Source organism: Festucalex cinctus, chromosome 13, assembly GCF_051991245.1.
Source record: "Festucalex cinctus isolate MCC-2025b chromosome 13, RoL_Fcin_1.0, whole genome shotgun sequence".
NCBI lineage: Eukaryota > Metazoa > Chordata > Actinopteri > Syngnathiformes > Syngnathidae > Festucalex > Festucalex cinctus.
The window spans coordinates 6,172,195-6,199,389 of record NC_135423.1 but is presented as its reverse complement, the minus strand read 5'-3'; the positions used below and the strand labels follow the sequence as shown (position 1 = coordinate 6,199,389).

Genomic DNA, 27,195 nt, shown 5'->3' with positions numbered 1-27,195 from the left:
TGGAGTGTTGTTGTTGTTATTTTTTTTTAAGAGGGTTAGAACAATGAACAGGAATGTTATAAGGCTTATGCAGAGCTTGCTGATGAGTTTCAAGTGTGTGGTACTGATTAATCGTTTGATTTGATTGTTATAATGGATGTCGTCGATGGTTTACAATTAATTGTTGATTAATCATCGTCCTCCTTGGCTGCAACAAGCAAGAGTCCCCGTCAATTTAGTGTCAACTAGTTTGCAGTCAGAAGAACAATATTACTTCAATTATGCGATGATGAGCTTTATTCACTAAGATCTCAGCTCTTTTTTTAGTGTTACCCTTCCTTGTGGTGCACACATGGTGATGCATTCTTTACATGTAGCACAATTGTAGGCTGTCAGGGCATACAATACATTTTATGCTACAATTATGGCAGCCAAATTGTTTCCAAGGGCCAATAGGAATTTGAATAATTTAAACGGTGCCATCTTAGCCTCTACTGCTGCTGCTGTTGCTGTTGCCTCTCCTGCACTTTCCTGTTGTGTAAGACTTGAAATTACCATGTTATCCCCACTGACATTGGCACAGATTCAATGTGAATAGTTTCTCTGTTACTTTACAATATTTGCTTGATTGCTCAGCTTAATACCATTGAGGTGATTACCCAACCAAAGTGGCTGGAAATAAATGCAAGTTTGTCACTTGCTCCGCTCCAGTGGTTCCACTTTTGCTGGGAGAAAGGTTTTAAAAACACACTTTGGGGGGTTTACTGTGAGCTTCATGTAATGAATTTCTCTTGCAGTTACAAAATAATGCACGTATGAAGCCTGCCAGGTTATTGCCATGATCATAAGGGAGCCACAAGCTGCGGCTGAAATGAATCGTTGAAATGTGGGCTATTTAAACATAATGAGGTTTCACTGTGGAATTTAGCCCGTTTGGATTATGTTATGGGCAACCTGCGTGGAAGTGGAACCATCACACCACCACGTCGGACCACCAAGGGAAAGCGGGGCGAGAGAGAGAAACTCGTTTCCATAGCAACTGGTAGTGAGTGAGTGTAACTGTGGTTGAGAGGCATGAGTAGCAAGCAAATACTGTTTTAATTCCTTGAAATGAGCAAATTAGGAATACAACCACTTGCTTGTTGCATTTACATGTTTGCATTCTGGCAGCATTTCTAAGTGAAAATGTATCAAGATAAGGCATAAGGCAGTCTAAGAATGATCGTTGACTTGATTTGTTAAGAATCCAGTCAGTGATTTAAAAGTGATTATTAAGTCATGTTGTTATAATTCAAAGTCAGAATGAAGCGCACTAAACGCATTTGCTGAAACTAGCAAATGCGCTGCTGATTCATTCAGTCTTTGCTCACCTGTGACCTGTTGAAGAACACAAAAAACTAAAATGACAAGGCCTACATACTTTGTATTTTCTTTTAAGGGAATATCATAAAAATCTTCTGAGTGATTATAATAAGGCTCTAACATGACAATAAAGTAGGAAAAGATCAATATATGTTGAAGTAATTTTTGTTTAGACAAAAACATCATTTATTAATCTATGACAGCAATGCCGCATTGTAGCACACATGCACAGATGAATAATTTAAGACTACATTCAACATTTGGCCTAAATTGAGTATTGTTTGATCATTTTTGACAACATGAAATTGGTGCCTATTTATTTACTTGGTGCACTTTAAAAATTGGACTAAATTATTCAACAAAAAGCCCCTCAGGATTATTAGCTGCAGTGGCTAGTGTAGCAATAATCTGAAGGACAGGTTTGATCTCCGATTACTTTAGATCAGTAGTTTTTCAAAGTGTGAGACACAGTGAGCGTCCCTTCAGAGAACATAAAACATGAAATAAAAATTATCTCATTTTAATAACTAATTTCAAAAGTAGATGCAAGGCATTTGTGAACTCATCATGGTGGAACTGACCAAAAGAATTTATGACTGTGCTGCTTTTTGTATTGCCCACTAGTGGATGATTCTCAGAGTAGCTTGATTATTATAAGGTAATTGCCGTGCATGCGATCCAGTTTACGATGGTTCCGACAGACCAACAGCCTGAGTACATTGTCACACATGTGGTCAAATGCCACACGCAATTATCCTTTTTTTTTTTTTTTTTTTTTTACTGTTTTTCAATGTAATTGTATATTTATGGATAGAAAATGTTTTTCTGACCAATATTTACTGAAATGATGTATTTACCATTGCATTTACATAGGTTAGGGTTAAGGGATGCATTACAACTTGTGTACACATTTGGTTGGTATCTCTGCCATAGCAACAGAACTATCGCAAACTGAGAACCCAGTGTACATACAGTTGATAATTGTATTTTAATGCTAAATCGTAAAGTACGTACATAATATATTTTGTCCCATCCCAATACTAGTGAAGCCCACCTAAGGGAGGTGCGCTTGACACTGCTTTATCTCAGTGATACTTACAATTTTTAACTCTGAATGTCAAGTGTGTGGGGGCTTTGAAGCTCATGTGTGTTCTATGTCAGGGGAATAACTAATGAGCGTAACCGCGATGTGATGCGAGTCGTAGCTCTGGTTGAGGCGTCTTACTACGGCAAAGGCTGCAGCACCCGAGGTGTTGTTCTAAGGTTTCTAGAGGGACCACGCACTGCATATATTTCCATACTGTATCTGTGTCCCTGCTCTTATCAGTCACTTTCAGGGAAACAGTGGAAAAGTCAGTGCACTCCTGCAGGGAACCCGAATTCAAATGTTTCAAGCTTTAGAGGCAATATTTCTATTATGTTTAAGAACCAAAACAATTACTGTTGCTCAAGGGCATCTACCACCATTTTAATTCAGGAAACAACCTCCTACACATCAAATGTGAACACACGTGATCTTGATTATAATCACGTGTACAAATGCCTCATCGGTTGGGCTGAAGAAATTATGAACGAGTCTCATAATTTGAATCACCAATGTGTCTTGCAAATGAATGAATATATTTAACATTTTGTGACAAAGCATTGTCTCACTACAGGAAAATGGCTAGTAGTCTGCTATTTGCAAGTAATTTAACCACGAAAGCAAAAGTGGTTGATGATGACCCGCGGAGGCATGAATTATTGACACTGCAAGCTGTCTCTCTTTGTCGTCACAATTGTCCTGCATACAAATATGACATTGCCAACAGCGACAGAAAAATTTAAACCACAAATGAATTGCAAATGCTAGTTAAATGCTCCTTTTCTGTTATGAGGGATCTCGAGCGACTACGACAAACAGAGGCCAACTCTGACACGCTGCCCATTTATTTTCTTCCAGAAATGCATTCAGAAACCAATTATGATGTAATTTAGGACATTGGGACTATTCTGCAGACAAAATTCACAGTTCTCTGAATACACAAATTTAAGATGCTCTCACACTTTCACTTTGTTTTCTCTGTTGATAACAGACAGTTAGGACCCCTTAGAAGAGGTGGCATTGTTCGGTTATGGTGACAAAGTGATTTGCCGTTGATACTGACATGTAAACGGCATAATGTTGACGTAACTCCAGCTAGCATATGAACACATCTTTGGGTTGGCTTGCACAGAGTGAGATGCTCCCCTAATGTATGTTGGGCTATTTGCAAGTGTGTTACTACTGTATGGCCTGATAGACAATTTTACTATGACAATGACAATATAGAGCGATCAGCCGGATGCATTTTGTATTTTTTTCTATTTTTTTTTCTGCACTAAAAGACACCAAATCAGGGCAGAATAGACTGAGTTTACCAGCTAATTTGAAGTAGAGAAATTTTGGTTCTACTCAGTAATGTCTTTGTTTAGCCTTTGTGGGAAAGTGTCTGCAGACTTTTGAAACATCTTCCAAGATTTTCCAAAAGTAAGCCTTTGATTAACTTTCCAAATGACACTTAACCCTTACATCTTAAATCAAAGGTCTTAAAAGTGCTACTGATGCACTAAACAACATATTGCTAATGATGTAATTTCTTTGGAAAACTTTGGAAACCAGATATCGGTACTATATGTAACCTGGGTGCTATAAATTGAAATTGGAAGTTATATCATCTAAGCTACAATCTCCATTTTATATTTTATACCCACTGTGGACCTTTTGATGCATGAACCTACAAATAAGGTTAAGATTTAGAGAATTAGGAGTTTGTAATGTTCCCTTCTAGGTAATAATGTTGGGACTAAAAGCAGCCAGACTGAGGCATTTTAAAATGAAAAGACAACTTTCACTACAGGGAGATTGCATGTTTTGCCGAAACTAGGTCACATTCATCTACTTGAGTTCATTTTGGGTCTCTGAGCATGTCGAGTGTCCACGGGCCCGGAAGAAGAGAAAAATAAGTCAAATTCAGAACATCACTCCTGTTTGTAAGGAATTCAAATTGTCTGGTTATGTTTGCCAGTTAAGTGGTACACAGCACCCTCTAAAGCTCTTGGGGCATGTGTTCCAATTTCCCTCAGTAAGGTGACTCTTGCTGAATGAGTCATGAACTGTTCATGCTTCAAATGTATGATGTGCTTACTGAACACGTTTTCTTCATACAGGGTTCTAGATTAGCAGTGTCCCGTTGGCCCAGGGCCACGATGTGACTGTCAGGCCACCCAAAGTTCACTGACGCTGACCCGACTGGGTCAGTACATATTTCTTACATAGGGTAAATATACAGTACAGTGCCAATGCTGGTTCTGGCCACCACAACATGGCTTATGGGATATGGATAATGCTTCCACTGGTGATGTATCAGTGAGTTATTTAGTGTCTGTTGGGGTAAAATATGATCAAAAGTACATTGACATTTTAATTTACGTTGCTCTCATCCTCGGGGCACGCTCACTAACCATTGGCGTGACGTCTCGGGTTTCAAATTGATTGGTCTCCAGGGGGTTCACATTCGGATTCAATTTCCAGTTACTTGTGTCACTTGCCACCCACCCAACCCCCTCCGCTTTGAACGAGTCTGCCCTTTAACAAGACTGGCGCTCCCGCAGCTTTTTAGCCTCTTAAACGTTGGAGACGAGAGAGCAATTACTGTCTGGTTCATTCATAACTATACAGCAAAAAGGAACCCTGCATATGCTTTGGATCTAAGAGAACCATTTGGTGTTCGGGCCTTGGTTTTATGTAATTCAAAATGGGAACGTGTCCTACGTAAAATAGGAGAACAATATTGATTAGGTGATCAACGGGGATGGGCGGATGATCGTGTTTGTACTGAACAGGAGCTGGCATTTACATGTCAAGAGTGCGATCGATGATTGAAGATTGATTGATGATTGAAGAAAAGACGTAAAAACTGTCAGTTTGCACTTCACAAGCATACTATACAGTGGTTGGCCCGGCTTTAATCAACTTCACTTTGATATTATGCCATGTGACGCGCACTCATGTTTTTGATCAACAAAAGTAGTGCGGTGTAATTAATCTATATTTGTCAGTTTGGACAGTTAAGTGATGTCTGCATGAGAATTTTTGGTTGAGAGGGGATTGCGTGTTTTAATGGGTTGGCTACAAAACACTAGAGGACAAAATTAACTTAATTTTAAGCATCCATCCACATTACTGGCTGAGTCAGTTTGCCTTTTCTCTACAACTTCCTGCCCTTTGTTACTCTCCTCACTTTCGCCCTGACACTGGCGATATAGAGCCGGATTTTGGGCCCATTTAGTTACATTTCTCAACCGCGGGAAACCCTAACTGCTCCCCTTGGGAAACAAGTGAAGCTTTGTTCTAATTAGGAAGCAAAAGGCTTCAATCCAGACCTCACCCTGTGACACATAAAAAAAAAAATCAAGTCTTTTCCTATCCAGACTTTGATCTAGTGTAGACATATACCAATGTACACATTGCATCCCTACTTCCAAGGATCTTAATTGGATATCATTTCTTTTAAAAGGGCAAAAAGAGGCTTCAAAAAGACAAATGTCTTTTTTTTTTTTTTTTTTACCGTATAGAGTAAATCTATTTTTCCCAATGGAGAAGAAAAAAAAATAAATCTGTACATCCATTTGTTTACTGAGAGGTGAGCCTCTTCACATGAAAACTACAGACACAGTTAACATGCTATTTATCTTCTATTTTTATTGTCACGTTAATTTATCATTTTGGCTCATTTGTGCTGACTTATTTTTAGTGAAGACCTATGAGTCATTTTTTTCCCCAAAAAGTGGCTAATTTCTGAATTTAGGGTGTTAGAATTTTGACTGTTCAGTTTTTGATTATTGTTCGTAGGCTCTTTGTGCGAAAAGAATCGGGTATAGCATTTTATTTTCCTTTTATGTTTTTTCTTTTCATTTTGATTGTTGTTGTGTCTCCTTCTCTAGTGTCACTGGATGTGCAGATCACACCCAGTCATGGTGAAATCAGTCTCGGGGAGTCCAAATTCTTCATGTGTGAAGGTAAGCTTGACAAGTTGTCCCGACACTGTAATTCACACTTCTTTTTGACAATACAATTGAAACATTAACCAAAGGATAAAATGGCTGTTATTGTTCTCTGCACACTCTCCTCCTAGACACTGTGGGAAACGGATCATCCGAGATAATCGCTATATATTGTATCGTGTACTCTTGGTGAAAACACGGTACAATTCTGTGCAACGTACTGTATTGAGTGTAATTACCACCAACGTGTGTAATTCTTATTGTTTGTAAGATTGTGTAATTATCATTCAGCCTCTGTTGCTGAGTCACACGGCCGGCGCTGGTGGAGCGTGAGTTGCGAGACCCATAAAGCAAAGGCTTCTGTGCATAAAAGAGAATGTAACGTCAGCACTATTCGGTCCGGGGGAAGTGATTGACTTTGCTTTACTACTTTGTACATACATACATTATAGATAGACTCATTTTATTTTGGCTGCTGCTCTCCAGTTATCGGCGGGGCAAAGCGCATAGACTGGTTCGGGCCGAGCGGCGAAAGGATAGAACCCAACAGACCAGACATCACGGTGGCCCGAAACGACGAGACGTCCTCCATCCTCACGCTGTACCGAGCTGTGTCGGAGAACGCCGGAACATATAAGTGCGTTGCCACCAATGGAGATCAGCAGGGAGAGTCAACGGTTAACATCAAAATATTCCGTGAGTATTTTCAGCTCAAACGCAAAGCAGAAAAAAAAGAATGCACACTGTTTATTAAACGTGTAGTATTTTATTGACTGCTCTAGGCCAACACATTACTCTTTTGCTTTTTTTTTTTTTTTTGTCAGACGATAGATTTTTCATCAGTTCGATAAATGGTCGGAAGACCATTAGAAGGCTGCTTAATGATGCTGTCTGTTTTGCAGCTTCTGTGATGAATGTCTTTTATTTTCCACGAATGCCGTGCATCAGCACATGTCCATCAGACCAGAGTTTCCTCGCTTTACAACTCTTTCTCTGTTTGTTTTCGATTACATAGAAAGCGGCCAGCCATGCGTATGACAAATAGCAGAAACTATTTACATAGTTTGATGCTTAGATCTTAAACATTTATATTCTTCTTTTTTTTTTTTTTTCCCCAAAAGGAAACCTCTCAGCCGTGTATGAGGAAAGCAGACGTCGTAGCTAGACTGCCTCCTACCACAATGTCACCCCCTTTTCTCCAACCAATTATTACTTCGACCTGTAGGCGCAGACTGTTACAAAGCACACTTTTATCTTTTTAATCTCCGGAATGTCACCAGATAAGATTACAGCTCGATGCGAGTCTGCAACATTTGACCCGGGTCAAGTGTTTTAGGTCACCGTAGTGCTTCAGTGCCACCAGCAAACTCCATCAATCAGTTGGTTAGTTTAGAATGGAAGCCGTTGCAATAAATCTAGTCAGCCAGAGAAACTTGATTAAATTATATGGAAGACGAAAGCTGAGCAAACTAATTTTAAGTGGAGAAAATCCTCCTCAAAGAAGCCGGTAGTCATAAAATGAGTTTAACATTGGCTTGTTTAAACAAAGGGGGGGGGGGATCTACGAGTTGTAATATGATTGGTAAAACAGAAGAACATCATTCATAACATTCTCTAAATTACCATAAGGTCATTCACTAAAAACACAAATAGAAGCTTCATTTTTTCCCCATCAGAAAAAAACACTTTACCTCAGTTCATTGCCCCATTGTCTCCAAATGGATATTAATAGTTAAAACTGTTGTTACCTAAAACATCAGCCCTTACAGCCTGTGCAGTATTAAATATGAGCTCACTTATGTGGAGGCTACATCTGTAATTACTAATGACGATTAACAACAATTAACCAAAACAGCAGCGCCCAGTATACAATTATTAGTTCCATGCACAGAACTAAAAACGGAGACTGCTTTTTTTTTTTACATAATTTCTAAAAAAAATGGTGTGCACATCCATGCTACGCAATCTGCATTTCATTTCTCAATTGTATTCCTTTTTATTTTGATTTAAACTGTAGTTTTGCTCAACAGAAATTGCAAAATTGGTCTAAAACTGCCTTCTACAACCTGCATATATGTTTGCATAAAAACAGTATGCAGTACATCTCACTAAAAAAAATCCTCAACAATGAAACCTGATGAGCATAATTACGCGGCTGTTTGTTTTCAGAGAGAATCACCTTCACGAATGCGCCGTCGCCGCAGGAGTTCACGGAAGGAGACACCGCCGTCATCGTGTGTGATGTCATCAGTTCCCCTCCGCCCACCGTCCTTTGGAAGTACAAAGGAGCAAGAATACAGATGGAAAAAGACGGTAAGATGGCAATCAAATGGACACAAGAATGAGATTGAAATTCAACATCACGCTGCGGGAATGATTACATTTTGAGACCACTAGTTTGACAATTGGAGTGGCGCAAGGATGGAAGCACCTCTCCATTACGCAAAATGAGGATTTGGTCAAATTTGCTTTTAGCCCAACTGGCGATAGACGTCAAGCCTGAAATGAAATATCAATTTCATCAAGCGGTTCATTGTGACTGGAAAATAGGAGTATAATGACTGGGGAGCTAAATTCAAAGACTAATTTGTGTTGTTCTGCTTCACACATTTGTGTACATTCATGAATGGGTGAGAAACTATGCAACATTTTAGCAGCTCCACCATGCAGTTCTAAAAACAAACACATTAAAAAGGCCTTTTTTTAATTGTAGCTGTTCTTCGAATAAAAGGCATATGAAACCTAAAGTGGAATGCAATACAGAAATTATGAACGTTATGATTTAAAAAAAAAAGAAAAAAAAGAAAAGAAATTTGAGTGCCTGGTCAATATACTTGTTCAACCACACAATTATAATGCAAATGTTCTGTTAATGGGTGCCTGGCTGTGCCCGTTTCTCTCACTTTTATTTGCAATGAAAGAAAGGTAAAAATTAATTTGCTTTTGAATGTGAAAATACAATTGACTGTGTTATTCACCCAAGAGCCTGAGCAATATCACAAAATGTATTTTGTGGTAGCGGGCGCCGGGCACATCATAACACAAGCTCGCGCAGGGGTTGTAACAGTGTTTTGAATTAACACGATTGAATTTATTAGGTCAACATTTCATCTAAAACTCTGGTTATCTTCAAGGATATATTTGCGGTATGTACAGTATGTGCTGTATTAATAATGAATAAGCTCCTACAGCAGTGCGTCTGAATAAGGACACAATCAGTTCGGTTGATGTCCATGTTATAATTTCAATATGATGCATCTTTAGGGAGCACAAACAGGAATGGTACAAGCAAGGTTTTTAAGTAATTTTGAGTAATATATTATCATAAAGAAGTAGATAACATAGAAAGCAGATACATACAACGAAAATAAAGTAAAACTACTCATCTTGTTGTGGTTGATAGTAATTGTTAGAATGAATTAAGTGGAGCAACAGCCTGTCTGACTTTAAGTAAGTTTATTGCATGTGCAACACAGTTTGTGGTGCAAATTCATGGTTGTATGGTGATTATCAAAATTTTCCTCATTTCCATCACTATCACAGTAACATCATATGCAAATGTTGCCAGAAAATGCGACTACTTTTGGGATAGTCACCTGTAAAAAATATTCCCATCCAGTTGAGCTTGTGCATTAAAAGTTTCCCTATCTTTATCGAGCCAACAACTCATACCATACTAGCCAAAAAAATTGTGTATACAGTATATAATGATGATCTTGTCTTAATTTAGACTCAAATTTACCTACTCTGTGAATTCTGTGCCTTTCACAAAGCTGTTAATCTGTAGTATGAATAGAAACAGGTGGATACACAAGTCCATTAATTGTACAATATATCACTGACATTGTTAGATAAACATTTTAATAGAAAATAATGGCAATTAAATGGCATTGGTTATTTCCCATAACACACCAGATGATCACTCAAGGCACACTAATGTGCCGCGCTACAGTGGTTAGGAATCCCTGCATTAATGTATGAATAATGCTGAGATTCCAGACCGATAGGCATCAGTGATGGTAGGTCTAATGTATCAGACACCACTTAAACTACTCTGTCTGTGTGGTTCCACTGAGCCACCTTGCAAGGTTTTGTGCCAGTCAATCACAGCTGTTTTGCATGGCTTGACGATGCTTCCCGATGCTTTTATCTTCCCTATCAAGTTCGCTTTAAGGTGCTGAGCAACAACCACCTTCAAATCCGCGGCATAAAGAAGACCGACGAGGGCCCGTACACCTGCGAGGGACGCCTGATGACCCGCGGCGAGATTGATTTACGGGTTATCAAGGTCGTCGTAAACGGTTAGCAAAGCTTTCCCCGCGGCATTGTCGTTTTTCTGTTTGTGTGTTGTTTGAGCGTGCTTATCCCGAGAAGCTCAAGGCATGAATGTGGAAACAGTTGCCCACAGCAACTGGGTAGCATCAAGCGCTCATGCTAATGACGTGCGTCTGCTCCCCAGTTCTGAGCCAAGGGGACGACGTGTGCCTAAAATAAGTGCTCTGTTTTTGATGCTAATTTTGGTTGTGTTTTACATGCTGCTTCTAAGAATAAAGTTACAACATGCGTCTGTGTGTCTCAGTGCTCCCAACCATCAGGGTATGGCAGTCAGAGGTGAACGCCACAGCAGATGTGGGCCAATCTGCCATGTTGACCTGTGCAGTCGATGGCTATCCTGAACCCATGGTCACTTGGACAAGGTAAGAAGCGTTTTCATTCAAATAGAGAGGGAAAAAAATGGCATTAATGAATCTTTTCAGCACTACAAGTTAAATGTTGTGATGAAGATATTGTTGTTCATGCCGGTGCAACTCAATGCTGCAAACTCAGTTTACAAACGCTATTGGTGTAAAAAACAAAAAACAAAAAAAACAAAACAGCTTGTCAGTCGTGCAAACAATGAAAAATGTTTGTGTCATCAAGTGATTCTAAGTAAATCGAATTTTATCCCTACTGTTTTGCCACCTAATGTCATTTGTTACTCAAATACATTTGGTAGGCTAACTGCTTAATTCATTGCAATAGGATACTTATTGACATTATATCAAATGGTAAATTAAGACGGCGAAACCTGAAGTCTGGCGTCCTCAATGGCCACATTGTTCTGTGTGACACCGATAGGCCCTTCCTTTGTTTGACAGGTTGTGTTTATCCTGTTGCCATGGCAGTAGTATCCTTCTACTGTGTGAATTTTAGCACAATGAAAGTGAAATTTGCTTTAGTGTAAAGAATTAGGGAGGTCAGGCAGTAAAAGCACCTGTACATTGCCATTCGTTTTACCATATAATTGTTTGTCAAGAAAAATGTTAGTACACTGTAAAAACAAAAGTTATGAAGATTTTTTTTTTTGTCCCCTTCTGGGATATGTTTTACATATATTTCTCCTGATACCAAACAAGCTTTGATATATTTTTTTTTTGTCTAGCAAGTTGTCTTCTGAGCATTAACTTACTTCCACAAAAGTAATAGGAATGAATAGTTTGTTTATAGGTAATGAGAGGGCAAACACTTATTTTACTCTTGGGGAGAAAAAATGTCCCGTTTGTGCTTTATAAATTTAAGGATCATAAACATTAGCCTTCAAAATACCTGGATGAAAGTTAAACCACACCTCAGCTCTCACAGTCTTTTCTCATGTGGGGTGAGGTGGGCGACCTCTGAAAAATATTTGCAGGTTGGAAAAGTCACGTGAATGGGCACAATATGTTTGGCAACGTTCAGTGCAATCGACTCCGGAATGCCCTTTCACTGGGCTCCTATCTTGTTCAATGAAAAATAATGTGAAAATGATTCTGCTCATGTAGTCTTATCGAGAAGTTGCTAGTTGTGTTCAAAACAAATGAAAAAATATCAAGTTAGGGGGTCAAAAAAAGTGATGAGGCAGTCTTACTTTTCATTCCAACAAAATAAAAGTAACAATTATCCACCAACCACTGGACAAACTGTAATGTCTTGCTTACATTTGCAAAAATAAAGATCTCCTTTTAAATAGACCCCCCCCCCAAGAAATGGATAAAACTAAATCTGCTAGTATTTAACAATCCGGATGAAAGAGTCTGTATAAGACTATGTGACAGTCGCTTCTAGTCCCTTTTTGTGACACAAGGGTGCTTAAAATTTAAGGGAAGGATTAATGGAGTTTGTTATTTTTGTCCTCCAGGAACCAAATCACTCTGGAGGCGGGCGAGAAGTACGGCTTCAATGAGGACGGCTCGGAGATGTCCATCATGGACGTCAGCAAGCTCGATGAGGGCGAGTACACCTGCATCGCCAAAAACAAGGCTGGGAAAACGGAGCAGGAGCTCAGTCTGAGAGTATTTGGTAAGTGGAGAATATTCTTTTGCGATATGTGAGTAAGTGACAACAGACTGTTAAAGCTCAAAGTGTGTGGGAATGAGGTTGAGGAGGGGAGGTGAGGGGAGGCAATAATATGCCACGTGTCTTTCTTATGACAAGGTGTAGTTTTTCCTTCGCACTTGTCCAGTAAAATATAGCTAATAATGCAAAGTCGAAGCGTTTGGCCATATTGTCTCGTGTGTTCTCCTCTGCAGCCTATAAATATCCTCAAATTCAAACACAATTGGCATCTTCAAATCGTTGCTGCGCCAGTGCCAGTACTCGTTGAGCCATTTTTTTCCCTCTGTTCCCACACAAGCACCAATGCTAGTTTGTTGTTCCTTGTAGATTAGTATTATAGTCATTAAAAAAAACAAAAAAAACAAAAAAATCCAAACATTTTATATAATGACATCAGAAACAAGGCAGTTCCTCCTCTGTTCATCAAATAATTACCGGTAGCTATTCATGCAGTTTTAATACTGAGTTGCAAATACGTCTCTGCTGAGTATTATTGTGTGACAGCGTAGGAATGCTACAATGTGTTCATCCTCCGCAGAGTGTGAGGAGGAAAAAAACAACTTCATGCTTCACAAGCAGCGCTTTAATTTACTTTGCGAGCATCACCCTCAAAACTCCTCACCAACATTTTGGTGAAATGTAAACATAAATAGAAGCCAAGCCTTCTAATACAGTCGTAATTGTCACATGAATTAAAGTTTGGATCCTCGCATGGTTATCATATTTTTGCTTCTGCTCGGAATAGACAGCTTATTACGGTTTAGCCTCGACGCCTCCCCCTCGCACGTCAAGCTTCTCATCCTCACTTTGAACTCATCCCAAATCCAGCACTCACTCTCCGCGTTGTGTTTTACAGTCAAACCTAAGATCACTTACATTGTAAACCAAAGCACCTCCGAGATGGAGGAGCAGGTCACGCTAACCTGCGAAGCCTCGGGGGATCCGACGCCCACCATCAGCTGGAGCTATGGCAACCGCGTCTTCACCGACGGCGAGCAGGTAAAGCACAAATGCAACTATTAAATTATCATGCCCGCCAAATTACACTTAGTGGTCTGATTTAGATACTTTATGGGATGACAGATTACTGGAAGCAAATGTTTCAGGTTGCCCGTAAAAAAGATGCCAGCTGTTTTAGGTACGCAAGGGCTTTTTCATGCACATTTTTGTGCCGCTTTATATTGAGCCTATGTAGATCATGTGTTAATGTTATAGATGATAGACTTTTGGAAGTTTGGCTCCAAGGAAGGAGCCAAAATTGGGACTAGAGCTGAAGAAGTTTGGGAAAGACTCTTTGATGACAAAGTTAATTGATCTTTTTAAATCCACTCTGAACTAGTGTGATACAATGAATAATTTGCAGAAAAGGACTATTCTTAACTTGAATATATAATCCTTTGACATGTAACTTTAATAAGGATATATCAGCAAACAACCAAAGCAACAAGTGGCAAAAAGAACATGAGGTGATTAGTCAATAGTCGTCATGAAATTGGGACACCCCGACACAGAAATGACCGACTGCAAGATGCTAGTGGCTTCAGGACAGATAAGTTCTGTACCTCTGACCTGTTTTTCAAGTAATCAAGTGCAGGTATGTGCAGGCAAAGCACTCCGTGAAGTTTGTGCATCGCCCATTAATTCCACCAAATTAAGCGTCTCCTTCGAGATGGCCCACCGGATCTCACGCAATTAGCTCGACAATACTGCATTCAACTGCCGACGTGGAGATTAGATTCTACTTAAACGTTCCCAAATGTCGAGAAAGTCCAGCCGAATTCCTCGCTTCCCCAATGCAATTCAATCCACAGGCCTGTGATTTAACTCCACGTCTGCTTCGTATTGTGTTTGCTACAATGAGCGCTTGAATGATAAAGTGTTCATTTAGCGTTTTCAATCACATTTTGCTCTCCTCATGCTAGTGATTGAAAGGGTTCTACATTTGACGCTTCTAGGTTATAACTGAATGCATTTTTGCAATTTGTTTTCGCACCACACTCATAAAGAGCTAACTTCCATTAATCTTGACCAATATTTTCCCATAATATTTAATGGTCACATCATCAAAAACAATAAACACCTGCCTGTTGTCATCCTCAAAAAGCCCATGCGGCCCGCCTCCTCAAGGGTCTCGCTATGGCTGCGACGTAATGAGGGGGAAAATGTTGAAAGAATGGTGTACTTGGTGGCGGGATTGTGGAGCTGCTCCATTACATGCGCTACATTCTCTCCCTACAGGCACACCTAAACAGGATCTATCAGGTATGAAATCGGCGTGGCACACAAGTGTACTGTGGCAAAGTGCGCCTCCAGATTTCAGCTGAAATCCAGTTATCCCATTTTGCTGGAAGTTCCGAGAAAAACTCGACTGCTTGCATGCGCTCCAAGTGTAGTCCGTCAAATAGTCTTACCGTAGAAGCATGAAATTGCGTGGTTTGTCGTCACGTAACAAAAAAAAAGTGAAACACCATTTTCTCTTGTCTCCTGATCACTCTCAATCTTGTAGCATGAGGTTGCCTCATTCACGGTCATCTCCATACGGTAGTTGTCTAGACCAGCATTTCCAAAACTTCAATTAACTCACTACTCGCAAACATGATCCAAATGCTAATTAAAAGCTACCTCAAGCTGGGCATCCAAAGCTAGCTTCTGTTATTAAATTGTTTCTAATATTTAACAGCATTATAAAAAAAACATACACACAGTGGAAATGAGTAATTATTATTTCATTCCACCATTAATATGTTTGGAAAACTGTCTTTCAAAATTAGAAAGCCTAAAATTCATTTATTAGATGCTTAGTTTTTGTGGAAAAAAAATACAAATAAAAATCACACCTTGGAAATGTGGAACCACCATTACGCTTTTAACCATGTGCACCACCGAGAGGGATACACCACAGTTTTGTAGCCAGTTTTGTAGTTTTTCATCCTTTGTACACTTTTTCATTCACGCACCACCACCACCATCCCGACAAAGATGGCACACCACCTTACCTCCTGCAAATACCCTTAAAAAAACACTCAAAACAAATCCCCTCTTAAAGGCAGGTTTAATCACGCAAAACATGCCCAAAGTAATAAAAAGTGATCCATGAAGTGATTTTTTTTTGTGAAAGTATTTTGAGTTTTGTGATTTCATTACATATCCCGTAAATATTAAGTAAAAACAAATTAAATGTATGTGTCTTTGTTATATCAGAGCCCCCATTTATACATTCTAGTCTTGCACCGCAGTTTGGGAATCCCTGGTCTAGACGGTTTAACATCGTTGTCATGGTCAACACAAATGGACCGTATATAAGTGTCGCTCTTTCCCATCTGTCTTTTGAGAGTCAAACGCTCCTCTTCTTAAATGGCAACATCAGTGGTGGCCTGGAAAGGTGATGTTTTTTTGAAGCTTTCCTTTTTCCAGCTGGTTTCAATGTGTGGACAACAGAAGTACAGTGCTTTTACAGCCACCTGTCAGGCTCACAAGGGCGAGCGTTTGATCATCAAAAATAGATTGCACCGCACTCCAAACGCAAAAAAGAACACTGCCGCCATATGACGCACGTCACGATATGCCTGTTTTCTCTCTGCCCACGGTGCAGAGGCGCACTGTCGCACTTTAACGCTTCACACCTCCCATTTTATCGAGTTAAAGTGACCAGTGTTTAATACCGAATGCGCTGCCAAGATCTCTATTTTATGGCTTTAAAAACATTTACTGCCGCTGCAGAGATTAAATCTAGACGCGGCCCCCGAGGGAATGAATTTTGCAAAACGGAACAGGCAGCGACCAGTTGCAGTCACATGCGGCTGTCGGCGCACAGTGGCGACAGTGTGTTTTGCGCATCTCGAGTACGGCCTCAAAGAAACGATTAGCAGCCCCATCAATGACCCTGTTGTTTAGCTGAGTAGCAGGATTATTTCCGACATGTCTCTTTCGAGTTGGAAATATTTCACAAGGGAGCAGAAAGTGGGGTGAAAAAGACGCACGGAGAAGTGGCTGCTAATTGTTTGGTTGTCTTGTTCTGTTCATCTGATGTCCGTCTGTCACACCATCTGTATTCATCACAACAGCTGTATTTCATCCTGAATGGCTGCATCCAATGAAAGCGCATCCAATTTGGCTGATTTTAGAGCGTGTGGGTTGATTGTACTACGTTGAAAAGCCAGTGCATCTGTGCATTGCATTGAACACTGAAGCTAATTAGCTTCTCGTTTGAAGGAGTTTTCAGTCTCTTTGGAATGACTCACATGGGACGGACAATGTGGTGAACCTCAGATGAGTTCAAGGTCCTACCATTTTGGTTACAATTACCGTTTAGCTTGATAAATAGTGTTGCCGTGATTTGTGCACAAAAAACAAAAAACAAGGCATATATTTAGTTAGCAACATTAACATCAATGATACAAAAATGGCAGATACTGTACGTCCTTCATGGCAAGTGGTTGGGGTTATGGCACATTATTTTTATAGTGGTTTTACCGCAACAACACATTAGTTGAGGGCTAGAGTTAGCTATTTCTAATGCTTTTTTTCCACTGCATGGTATCAATATCAACACAGAGCTTTATTTATACACTTCAGTGACACCTTTCATACTAAAGTGCCTCACTGAACAGGTAACATGAAACTTGCCCTCAGTCTCTAACCCTCCATCCAACATGCCTCGGCCCACGTGCAACAGTGTTGCCAGGTGTATGATAAATATCGTATTTGTACGATAATTTGACCCACTGTACGATGTGCGATCAATAATGCCAAATGTATGATAATTTGACCATTTCGTATTATTGCCGGCAAAACTGAAACTGCCAGTTTTTTTGCGAACCCTGAAGGTATCTGTTCTCATAATGCCAGCCAATTGCGCTTTGCTGAGGATGAGAAACAAATGACGTCCATGCATTGGTTGGCTGGATGGTAAGTGCCCACCCCCAGGAGACGCTCCCAAACGGGCAATATATACAGATCAGTGACGATAACCTGCAACGAAGCCCTGAGTGTCTGTGAGCAGTGAGCACTTTTAAACACAAGAATCACTATATTTGACTGTCGTAAGTATGACATAATAATAATAATAATAATGATAATAATAAGAATAATACATAAGTGTATTTTGGTTATGACGGGTGTACGATAATTTCGATCAAAATACGATAATTTTGAGTCTATGGCAAAGCTGACGTGCAAAAGCCTTATTATAGTTAGCCTAAAAAGGTAAACAGGCTGATAGTACCTACTCGCTAATGCTGTTACAGCAACACACTCCTACATGTATACAGTCTCCACTCTGCTTGCAATGCTGCCCTCAAAAAAAGTCACTCCTGTATCGTTAGTTACTATTCGGATGTGGGAAACCGAACTCCCACAAACTGTGGCAAATCGAGCCACATCAGAACGGCACAATGGAAATGGGGCATACGATTTTGAAGGCAGACGTTTCCAGTCTAAGGTTCGATTGCAACAAGACAACCGTTGTCTGCCCCGCCCTTGAGGAGTCTGCTCATCTCGCAAGCATATCGATTCTCATGTGATGTTTCTCAGACAGACAAATCACAGCAAGATGGACGTTTAACATTTGTCTCGTCAGCAAGAGGTGCTCCAGAGGTCATTTTCCTTCTGGTTAACCCAAGTGACATAAAACATGCCTTTATTCATTCATATGTTCCTAACTCATCTGAATGTGGCGAGTAGAGCATTCCAAGTTAGCAGACGGGAAGTCGTCCCCCCCACATGACCCCCCCCTCAGCAACCCCACAGTGGCTCGGGTTGTAATGCAGCTTTTGTTACAGGACAAAAACTAAAGCAACTCGAGTTACAGCTGCTGCGCTCTGACAGATTCATTGTTTCTCTCGCTTAAAGACGTCTTTGTCTGGCTTCGCTCAACTGTTCTCACGGCAGACCTCCACTGTAAAAGTTAGGGCCCAGAAATCCTTTTTTTTTTTTTTTTTACTAGAGTTGTACACCACGGTATTCAGCGTCGGCATTGTCTGATAACAGATGTGCGAAGCTCGCCCCCTATGAGGATTAGGAGAGAGATTACTAGATCTCACAATGTAAAAGCAGTGATTACGTAAATTAAAATTGTGGAGTAAAACTACTTTGTCCAGACAACCTCAGCAGGAGTCTTATCGATGAGATAGTTATGCTGTTTATTCGTACAGCTATTAGCACTTTGTTTTGATTATTTGAAAACAGATTAAACAAGCACAGTTGGATAACGTTCTGGAAAATTAATTTGTCGTCAGTTGATGGTTTTTCATTTTCTTTTTTTCCCCCCCAGGTACTAAATTCCTATTGTAGCATAGTGGTTCTTAATCTTGTTGGAGGTGCTGAAACCCACCAGTTGTGTGCATTCACAAAACCCTTCTTTATTATTTTTATTTCTTCCACATTCAAGGCATGGGTATACTGGTGAACAAAATGAACAGAGAGAGTAGCCTTTTCATCGAACCAGGCTCTCTTCACCTTGAATTCAGAAAGCGTGTTCTTGTATTCCCCGTCTCCATGCAGTTGAAGGAAATGTTCCTTTAGTTTTACTCGATAAGTTGTGCTGGGTGAAAATTGCTCAACTTGACATTGCAAATCATGCAGTTAGGATGTTGGCTCCCACCACTCAACTATAATTATGGAGCACTTTAAAACAACCACTGCAGTTTTCTTTTAAGAACCCAGTCTTGATCTCCACTGAACCCTTCAGACTGACTCACCGAACACCTCAGGTTCAATCGAACCCAGGTTAAGAACGACTATTCTAGTACAAAGTGATGGAAAATTTGAGTATTAATGAACACGTTTAGCCTCATTTCCACATAGACGCACACACATATATTCCTATCTGGTTTCTCCAACATCCAGATCGCTAATTAAACAGCACGTAGACGGGAAGAAAAGGAATTGTTTGATTGCTAATGAAAGGCTAAAGCCCATTAATGTGGCAGCAGTTTCAGAAGGACTTCAGAGGCAAGCTCCGATTGTGCAATTGTTGTCTTCTCTGGAAACAAAAGGCTCCCGCGGGCCCGAATGCTCGGTAACGTCGCGATGCAAGGTTGTTGCTCCTTAACGACAGCACTCATAACGGTCTGTGGCAGTCAGGGGGCCTTGAAACGCGGTCAGGGTTTTGCACATTTATGAGGGTTTGTTGTAGGGTTGCCGTCTTCACGTCACAACAACACAAGATAATTCTCAATGGGGGAGGAGAACAAGAGAGTCCCGGCAGAGCCGTCGCAATGATTTTTTTCCCGTAGAATTATCACATCTTTGTTTTGTTTGTTTTTGTTCGTCCCCATCTGCTGCTGTTCATTTTGTCTTAAACAAACATGCGTCACACATACAGTATGACAGTGATGCAGTGCTTCTGCAGTGCAGCGCCGGCGCCTCGCGCGCGGACGAGGTGCTGATGTTCCACGCTATTAGGCCGCCTGGCAGATTAGGGCCATAGCTCTTCTGCAGCGCGGCGGTGACAACGCGGCTAACTGCTGTTTGCGCTAATGTGCAAGGTTTCACTGCGATGTTACAGGACAGACTCTGCCTGCTGCCAATAACTCTGTCGTAGCTCGACAACGCACTACATACAACCTGCTGCATGAGGCCACCATTCCATTTGGGGTTTAAGCAATGCTATAGTGAGCAAATTGTATCATTTTTGACATAATGCAGTGGTTCTATTTCTATTCTCTCAAGAAAGAAGTAAATATTTAGCACCCCCAACTTTTCGCCATGAGTATAAGAATATCAATTGTCTATAAAAAATCGTTCTATATACACCCCTGCAGAGAAGCTAATACTTTCTGTGCACTCTAAAACAATCTGTCACTGCCACCTACTGTAGTGGATGTGCAATTACACTATTCTAATATGGCAACAAAAAAAAGAACTGAAAAAAAAATGTCTATAATTTGTCAATCTGTCTAATAAGATTTGTGATTTTTTTTATGAAATGGTGATATACACTCTTGTCATCATACAGTGATGTAAATAATTAATTTTTGTGTCTTTATTAGATTACCAACACAGTTTACAAGACAAAAGTGGCAGATATTTACTACGACCTTCCCTTCTACTTGGGGACTAGCAGGGAGCTGCCTCTCTTAAAGCTAAATGGAATGGAACCCTAATTAATGTCATTGTAAACACCTCCATCTGTCCTCCTTTTTTTTTTTTTGCTAATTTAATATGTCAGAGTGATGGCTGTGGAAAACGTAGTTAAAGCAAGAAAGTAGTAGCTAGTGGTGGTGCAAGACTTTTGCACAGTGACGGGTATCGATTTTTCATTGCAGTTTATTTACAAGTTAGAAAATCCCGCTGACCCACAACGTTAAACACTTCATTAATTAGACTTACAGATATATTTGTGTGGCAGTTCAGATATATTAGTTTTGAGTTGAAGGACTTAATTAAAGAGTGCAGTTTACCCGGCCTCGGTGGACTGCATTTATAACGTGCGACTAATGAAGGTGGGACTCAGGCTGTGAGTTCATTGATAGTTTTATTCGCTTTTTTTTTTTTTTTTTTTTTTGGGATGACAATTATTCCAGCAAATTGCGTTCACGCCAGAAGTTTCCTCGCCGTTTCACCTGATGAAAGAGCTGTTTGCCATTCTCCTTGTTACACGAGCCATCGCACCTCATCTTCACGCTTTAACACGTTCTCCTCCGAGCATGCCTTCTGCAAAGCTTCTCGTCTTATTTAGCTGTGTATTTGTGTCATTTCAAATGGACGTAGCATGTTGTCCTGAGGTAGCGCATAAGCCTTTCTTCTCAGCGGGTTGCAAAATATGGATACTCGCATTGCAGTCTCTTCCATAGTCATTTTCATAATGTACCGTATTTCTGGTCTCCGGTTCGAGTCCAGGCTCGGACCTTCCTGGGTGGAGTTTGCATGTTCTCCCCGTGCCCGCGTGGGTCTTCTCCGGGTACTCCGGTCTCCTCCCACATTCCAAAGACATGCATGGCAGGTTAATTGGGCGCTCCGAATTGTCCCTAGGTGTGCGTGTGAGTGTGGATGGTTGTTCGTCTCTGTGTGCCCTGCGATTGGTTGGCAACCAGTCCAGGGTGTCCCCCGCCTACTGCCCAGAGCCAGCTGAGATAGGCGCCAGCAGCCCCCGCGACCCTTGTGAGGAATAAGCGGTCAAGAAAATGGATGGATGGTACCGTATTTCTGCAAATATTGACGTTGTGCCCCAATTGCCAAGTCATACCCTTGTGAAAAATAGCCATCAAAAAGATGCTTTCATTTTCCCCTCAGAAAACAAACAAAAAATAGGTAAGAGCTTCAATCACCTCACTTGGGCAATGTAATTGTTAACACAAGAGTCAGCGGCTGAACTAATTTGAACCATGTTGCTAACAAAGTAATTTTCTCAGATGAAATCAAGTGTGGACTTTTAACAAGCCCCGAAAATTAGCGTTCCAGTCAACTGACAGGTGCTCGCTCCACGATATTTTGTGTCTTTATTTCAAACTCCTGGACATGTCTGCTAAAACAAACTGCAGCTATTGTTTAATATTTATAGTATAAAAAGTGTGTTTCTATCACTAAAGACCTCCCCTTTGGCACTATTTGCGGAATTACTGTATTTTTTTTTTCTTGAAAAAAAATAATAAACACTTGTAAATTCAAATGCAAATCATTTACTTTTCAATATGATGGCTACTAAATTATCCAGCATGTTCTTGTAATGAAATGTCGACAGAATACATAACTGCATGACTGGACAATAAACACCAACATAATAATACTCCTGTCGACATAATAGGGAGAGTTAATGTGTGGCGTAAACATTGTTGCAATCCTCTTACAATTCACAATGTATACAGCATTCAGACTTTGAATACAATCCTTAGCTGCCAGGATTAGCTCAAGTAATGACCAACATTTAATGGTTGTAGAAAATAACAAAATGGGCCCCAAGGGCTAGTTTAAGAGGCTGGATATTACCTGTTCAGTTTCACGTATTCTTTAAAATAAAAAAAAATGTCGCTGTGAATGGTTTAAAAAGCAAATGTAGCACATCTTTCTTTATCTGATGACGAAAGCTGCAAGAAAACGGATGGCGAATCGATCATTGACACCACTTTTTTTAACGCTGCCTCCCGATAAACTGAAGACCTTTTTAATCTTATCTTTGAAAGCATTTGTGCTATCGTGTCACCGGTAGACGTGCTTCTTAAAGGAGCTTAGACGCAGTGTTGTTCCAAAGAGGACATACTAAGGGATTACGGAAAATATTTCAAATCCAAGCCTTTGCTGTCACACAATAGTTGACATAAAGCATCGAACTGCACCACGGCTGTGCTAGTCTGTTTTAGCCAAATCCAGCATTCAAGCTCAGGTATTAAAGATGGAAAGAAAAGAAAAAAAAACACACTCACACACATAGCACTTAATGCTTATATGACGTTTGCAGTACAAAGCTATTTTTTCTTTTTTTTAACCCGCACGAGGATTGCCTTCTAAGAATTACTGTGCTTCTTTTTTGTTGTTGTTGTTTGTTGTTCTCTCTGTCCTCTACAGGCATCATGGACTCGTCCTGAGCAGCACAAGGTATTCTAAATGCATGACTTTTTTTTTTTTTTCCTCTCCTCCTTACACTCATCCATCTCCCACGTCAGGGGAGTCGAATGCGATTATGGATGGATGCAGATGAAAATCCTTCAAATAAAAGTCGGGAAGAAGAGTAGGAACACAATGGGGGCGGCGTAACTTTTTCGCTGTGTATGAGGCCGTTTCACTTTGATTTATAGAGTGGACCCTCATTTTTCATGATGAATCCATTCTAGACAGTCCGACTAAAATTGAATCATACAAAAATCAAAGCAACATTTCTCATAGGATAATAACAATAATAATTTACATCATTATCTTTGCTAGGAGTCTTTTCTTGAATTCCATCACGTTTCTCACCTTCATCATATTGCTTAGCACTGAACTGAATGTTTTGTTGTGATGTCTGAAAAGGGGTTTGTCAGACAACAAACCGAGTCTGCTCAGCAAGACCTGGGTGTAAAACATCCTGTCAAAAGTCAATCTTTCAAAATAAACATGCACTTTAGCCCACATGGCGGCTGTTGCACTCCATTTTGGTGCTCGTTTATTGTGTCACTATTAAATAAGCCATCATGGGGCCAATTGAGGTAAAACTGTTACTGTACTGCATGCTTTTACTTTGAAGGTTTGACTCTTGACAGGATGTGTTGCAGAGCAGACCAGGAGGGTTCTTGCATTGAGTTTACAAAAGCTTGCGTTGTGGAAGTACATTTTTTTTTTTTTTTTTTTTTGGAAAACGTAAGTATGGTAGAAACTTCGTGTGCGTTCTTCATCTTACAGTAGCTCATTACATGCTATTGGTGACCTCAAAAGCGCATGCGACGTAACCATCATAAACCGAGGATCCCCTGTATAAGTACTCAGAGTGCTTTAGTAAATAAAACATGATGCATCACACAACTTTGAATTGTGCTTTTTTTGCACATCAGTTTTCATTTTTTAGTTACCATTACACTTGGGAGCTATTCAAAAAAGACTTGATTTGTTTTGCTGTTTCTCATTTTTACCCCAGATAAGCAGCCCTTTTTATCGCTTACGTTATCCTTCAATCTTTCAAACGTTACCGCGACTACATCTCATTTCTCCTATCAGTGGTGTTGCGCCACCTTTTGCAGAATCTATTAAATGGGCAGCAAGTTGAGTTTACTAAGAAAAGTCCAACGTTGGCACGTTGTCCTATCTCCCCCAGTGCTGTGCCAATATCTTTTCCATCGCGTTATGTCTGCCTCGATGCATCACAGCCAGCGACTGTTGGTGAAAGAAATAAAAATGCCAAAAGGAAAATCTGCCAGCAACTTGCTTGATCTAATGATTTCTGCATGGGGTAAATAGAAGTACAGAACATATTTATTTATGTGGTAAACTGAACACAGAATCAAGATGTGGTTCACTAATTTGGTTGAATATTAAAACAGAATTCTCTCATTTTGTTTTAATATTCAACCAAAGTAGTGGCGATGAACTCACTGCTATGTTTACGTCAACATCAAATATTGATTTTATGTAGGCCAGAGGCAGAAGCGAAATGAGTGGATGCTTGGGGCACCCCAAAAAAAGCACGGCCATTTTTTTTTGTGTGCGTGTGTGGAAGGACATTCATTCAGTAATGATCACGTGGTGCCCAAAGATCACCTGCAGTTGTGTCTGAGACTAGCGGCGAGGAGGGAACGTTTTGTCATCAAGCGCGGCGATAATCACAAGGTTTGTGTAAACACTTGGCCCGTGTTGCTATTGAAGTCACAAACCGATGGAGGTTTGCTTTCTTTCTGCCAAGGAGTGCTTGAGAGGTGTGAATTTACCCAATGTTATATCGACAAGACCGTGATTGCTTTACATGAAGGGGTGGGCAAAATGAAAGTCATCAGACATAGAATGACATAATGTTCTAGTGCACCTACACCGTGCGTGTGCGTGTAGACATCCCATAATAGAAGGCAGGCGGTGGGGGAGAAGAGTTATGGGCACGGAACAGTGTTGTGTGCGTGCAGAGCATGTTAGCGGCAAATGCGTCACGCTGCAGACGGGAGCGCGTTTCCTTCTTCCATACGCCGGGCGGGCCAGTTAAGGTTTGGTGACACGTGAAGTTAACGTGTCCCGTAGTGGATTCACGATTTCACGCTCCGACGTTCCCGGAGTGTCTCTGCCTGCTACGCAGTTAAAGCAAAAGAAAACGTGCTGTGGCTTTTGCTTATTTGTTGGAGGTGCTAATAGTCTTGATGTTGCTTTAAACCGGAGTGTGGATGCCATGTCCCAGTGAATAAACACCACACCTCAGATAAAGGCCTCCTTTATTCAGTAAAGCTGCATTTTTTTTTTTTACTTTAATTTAAAGCAAAATTGCTTATTACGGGGGGAATTAATCAGTTAACCAAGTAATTGTTTTTTTGTAAATTGCATGAGGTAAATAGATAAGGACTTTTTTTTAGACCGATACCAGTATGGGTTTTCAACGAGTACTCATGATAACAAGTACTGATACCACTAGTACTTTTAATACATAATATTAAAAGACAATTTTAAAGAAAGACCTATTTAATCATAATAAGTTTTTTCCTTTATAATTTCATACAATTAATGGCAATTTTCTATTCTTCTAAATTTGAATTTCTAGTTCCTGAAGGTAAAACAGCCACAAGAGGGCGGCCAATACTGGTATTGGCTTCCGTCATGAGTACGATTCCTTGAAATAAGGCCGAGTATCAGCCCGTACTTGCCCATCGCTATTTGAAAGTATTACTCTCAGAATATTCTCAACTCCTGTTTGGATGCCAGTAACGTATTGATAGGAATGATGCTGCATGGATGCAGTCATGAGATTGATTAAACAAACAATTACCTTGACATCCCTAATATTGATTGGGATAGTTTCGGGAGGTAGCATTATAAAATAGGCATTTGTTTAAATAAATGCTGCTGAAACAGAAGCTTGGGTTTCAGTAGTTGAATAGATTTGTCCCCTTTCCGCTATATCAGGACGTACCTGCGTGATTTCTAGTCCTACATAGAGCTTCAACAAGACGTTTCTAATAGGAAAATGAGAAAAAAAATGTTGCTCAAAACAAATAATCAATATTTACTAAATGACTGCCAGATTTAGACTTGTGCATCGGGCCGCGTAGCATTGCCAAATTGCGCCGTTCGACGGAGAATGTTTTCTGCACCGGGGTCAGAAGAAAAGGCCTTTGTGTTATATAAGCGTTGCTCCAGTCCCTTCTTCCCGCGATGCATAATGAATGCTGCAGACATGCGTAGCCTATTCAATTGGAATACAAACTAGCAGAGTCTCTCTTTACATGGCCGCCCAGGCTGCCTCCTCAATCAGTATGTGGAAAAGCATCCGTGGCATTGTTTTGCCTGCAGCTTGGACCGGAGTCATTCACAAAAATTTTAAATAAATAAATAAAGGAGCTGGAAATGAGCTGCTTGGGGTGGTTTGCTGCTGTCGCACCTTGTAAAATGAACAATCCACCAAAAAAATAAATACATCAACGTTGCGTCCCAAATCCATTAATTAAATGCAACAATACGGATTGGCAGCTTAAGGTTCGCCAAGCGCGGCGATCAGACAAAAGGCAGCACCTCAGACAATTCATCATCTGTCATTTGCAGCTCGATAAAATGAAACGAACGCGGGCAAAGTCATAAAACGACAATTATCAGGACTGGTGGGAGGCAATTATTTGCCGTCTTAACTGCAGAGAAACAGTTGTTACAGGCATTACTGTTATCATTAGGCTGGTGTCACAAACTGTAGTCCGATCTTGTGAGGGGCGTTTTGAAGTGGCGCTTGTTGACCCCGAAGGTGGGGAAGCTGCTTCAAGTCAGGTGTCGATGAAAGAAGATAGCATCTCTCGAGTGGGGAAGTCATTTACATAACTCATTAGCCAGCTGCCTGTTGTCATTTCCCTGGCTCGGAATGCAACGCGCTCTTCTCCCTCG

The 27,195-nt window shown here is 40.4% G+C and overlaps 1 protein-coding gene across 10 annotated transcripts in view; it reads left to right on the top strand.

The window, feature by feature from the left end:
* The window catches only part of ncam1b (neural cell adhesion molecule 1b), a 62,614-nt gene that overhangs the window by 17,717 nt on the left and 17,702 nt on the right, over positions 1–27,195 (top strand). For 4 of the 10 annotated variants that reach the window (XM_077541578.1, XM_077541584.1, XM_077541580.1 and 1 more), the window contains exons 2-10: positions 6,307–6,381; positions 6,853–7,062; positions 8,536–8,679; positions 10,530–10,667; positions 10,946–11,063; positions 12,524–12,684; positions 13,577–13,719; positions 14,959–14,982; positions 23,224–23,253. In XM_077541578.1, the coding sequence (XP_077397704.1) occupies positions 6,307–6,381; positions 6,853–7,062; positions 8,536–8,679; positions 10,530–10,667; positions 10,946–11,063; positions 12,524–12,684; positions 13,577–13,719; positions 14,959–14,982; positions 23,224–23,253 (1,043 nt within the window). The remainder of the gene's footprint in view (positions 1–6,306; positions 6,382–6,852; positions 7,063–8,535; positions 8,680–10,529; positions 10,668–10,945; positions 11,064–12,523; positions 12,685–13,576; positions 13,720–14,958; positions 14,983–23,223; positions 23,254–27,195) is intronic. The other 6 variants (XM_077541579.1, XM_077541582.1, XM_077541586.1 and 3 more) reach the window with 2 other exon arrangements.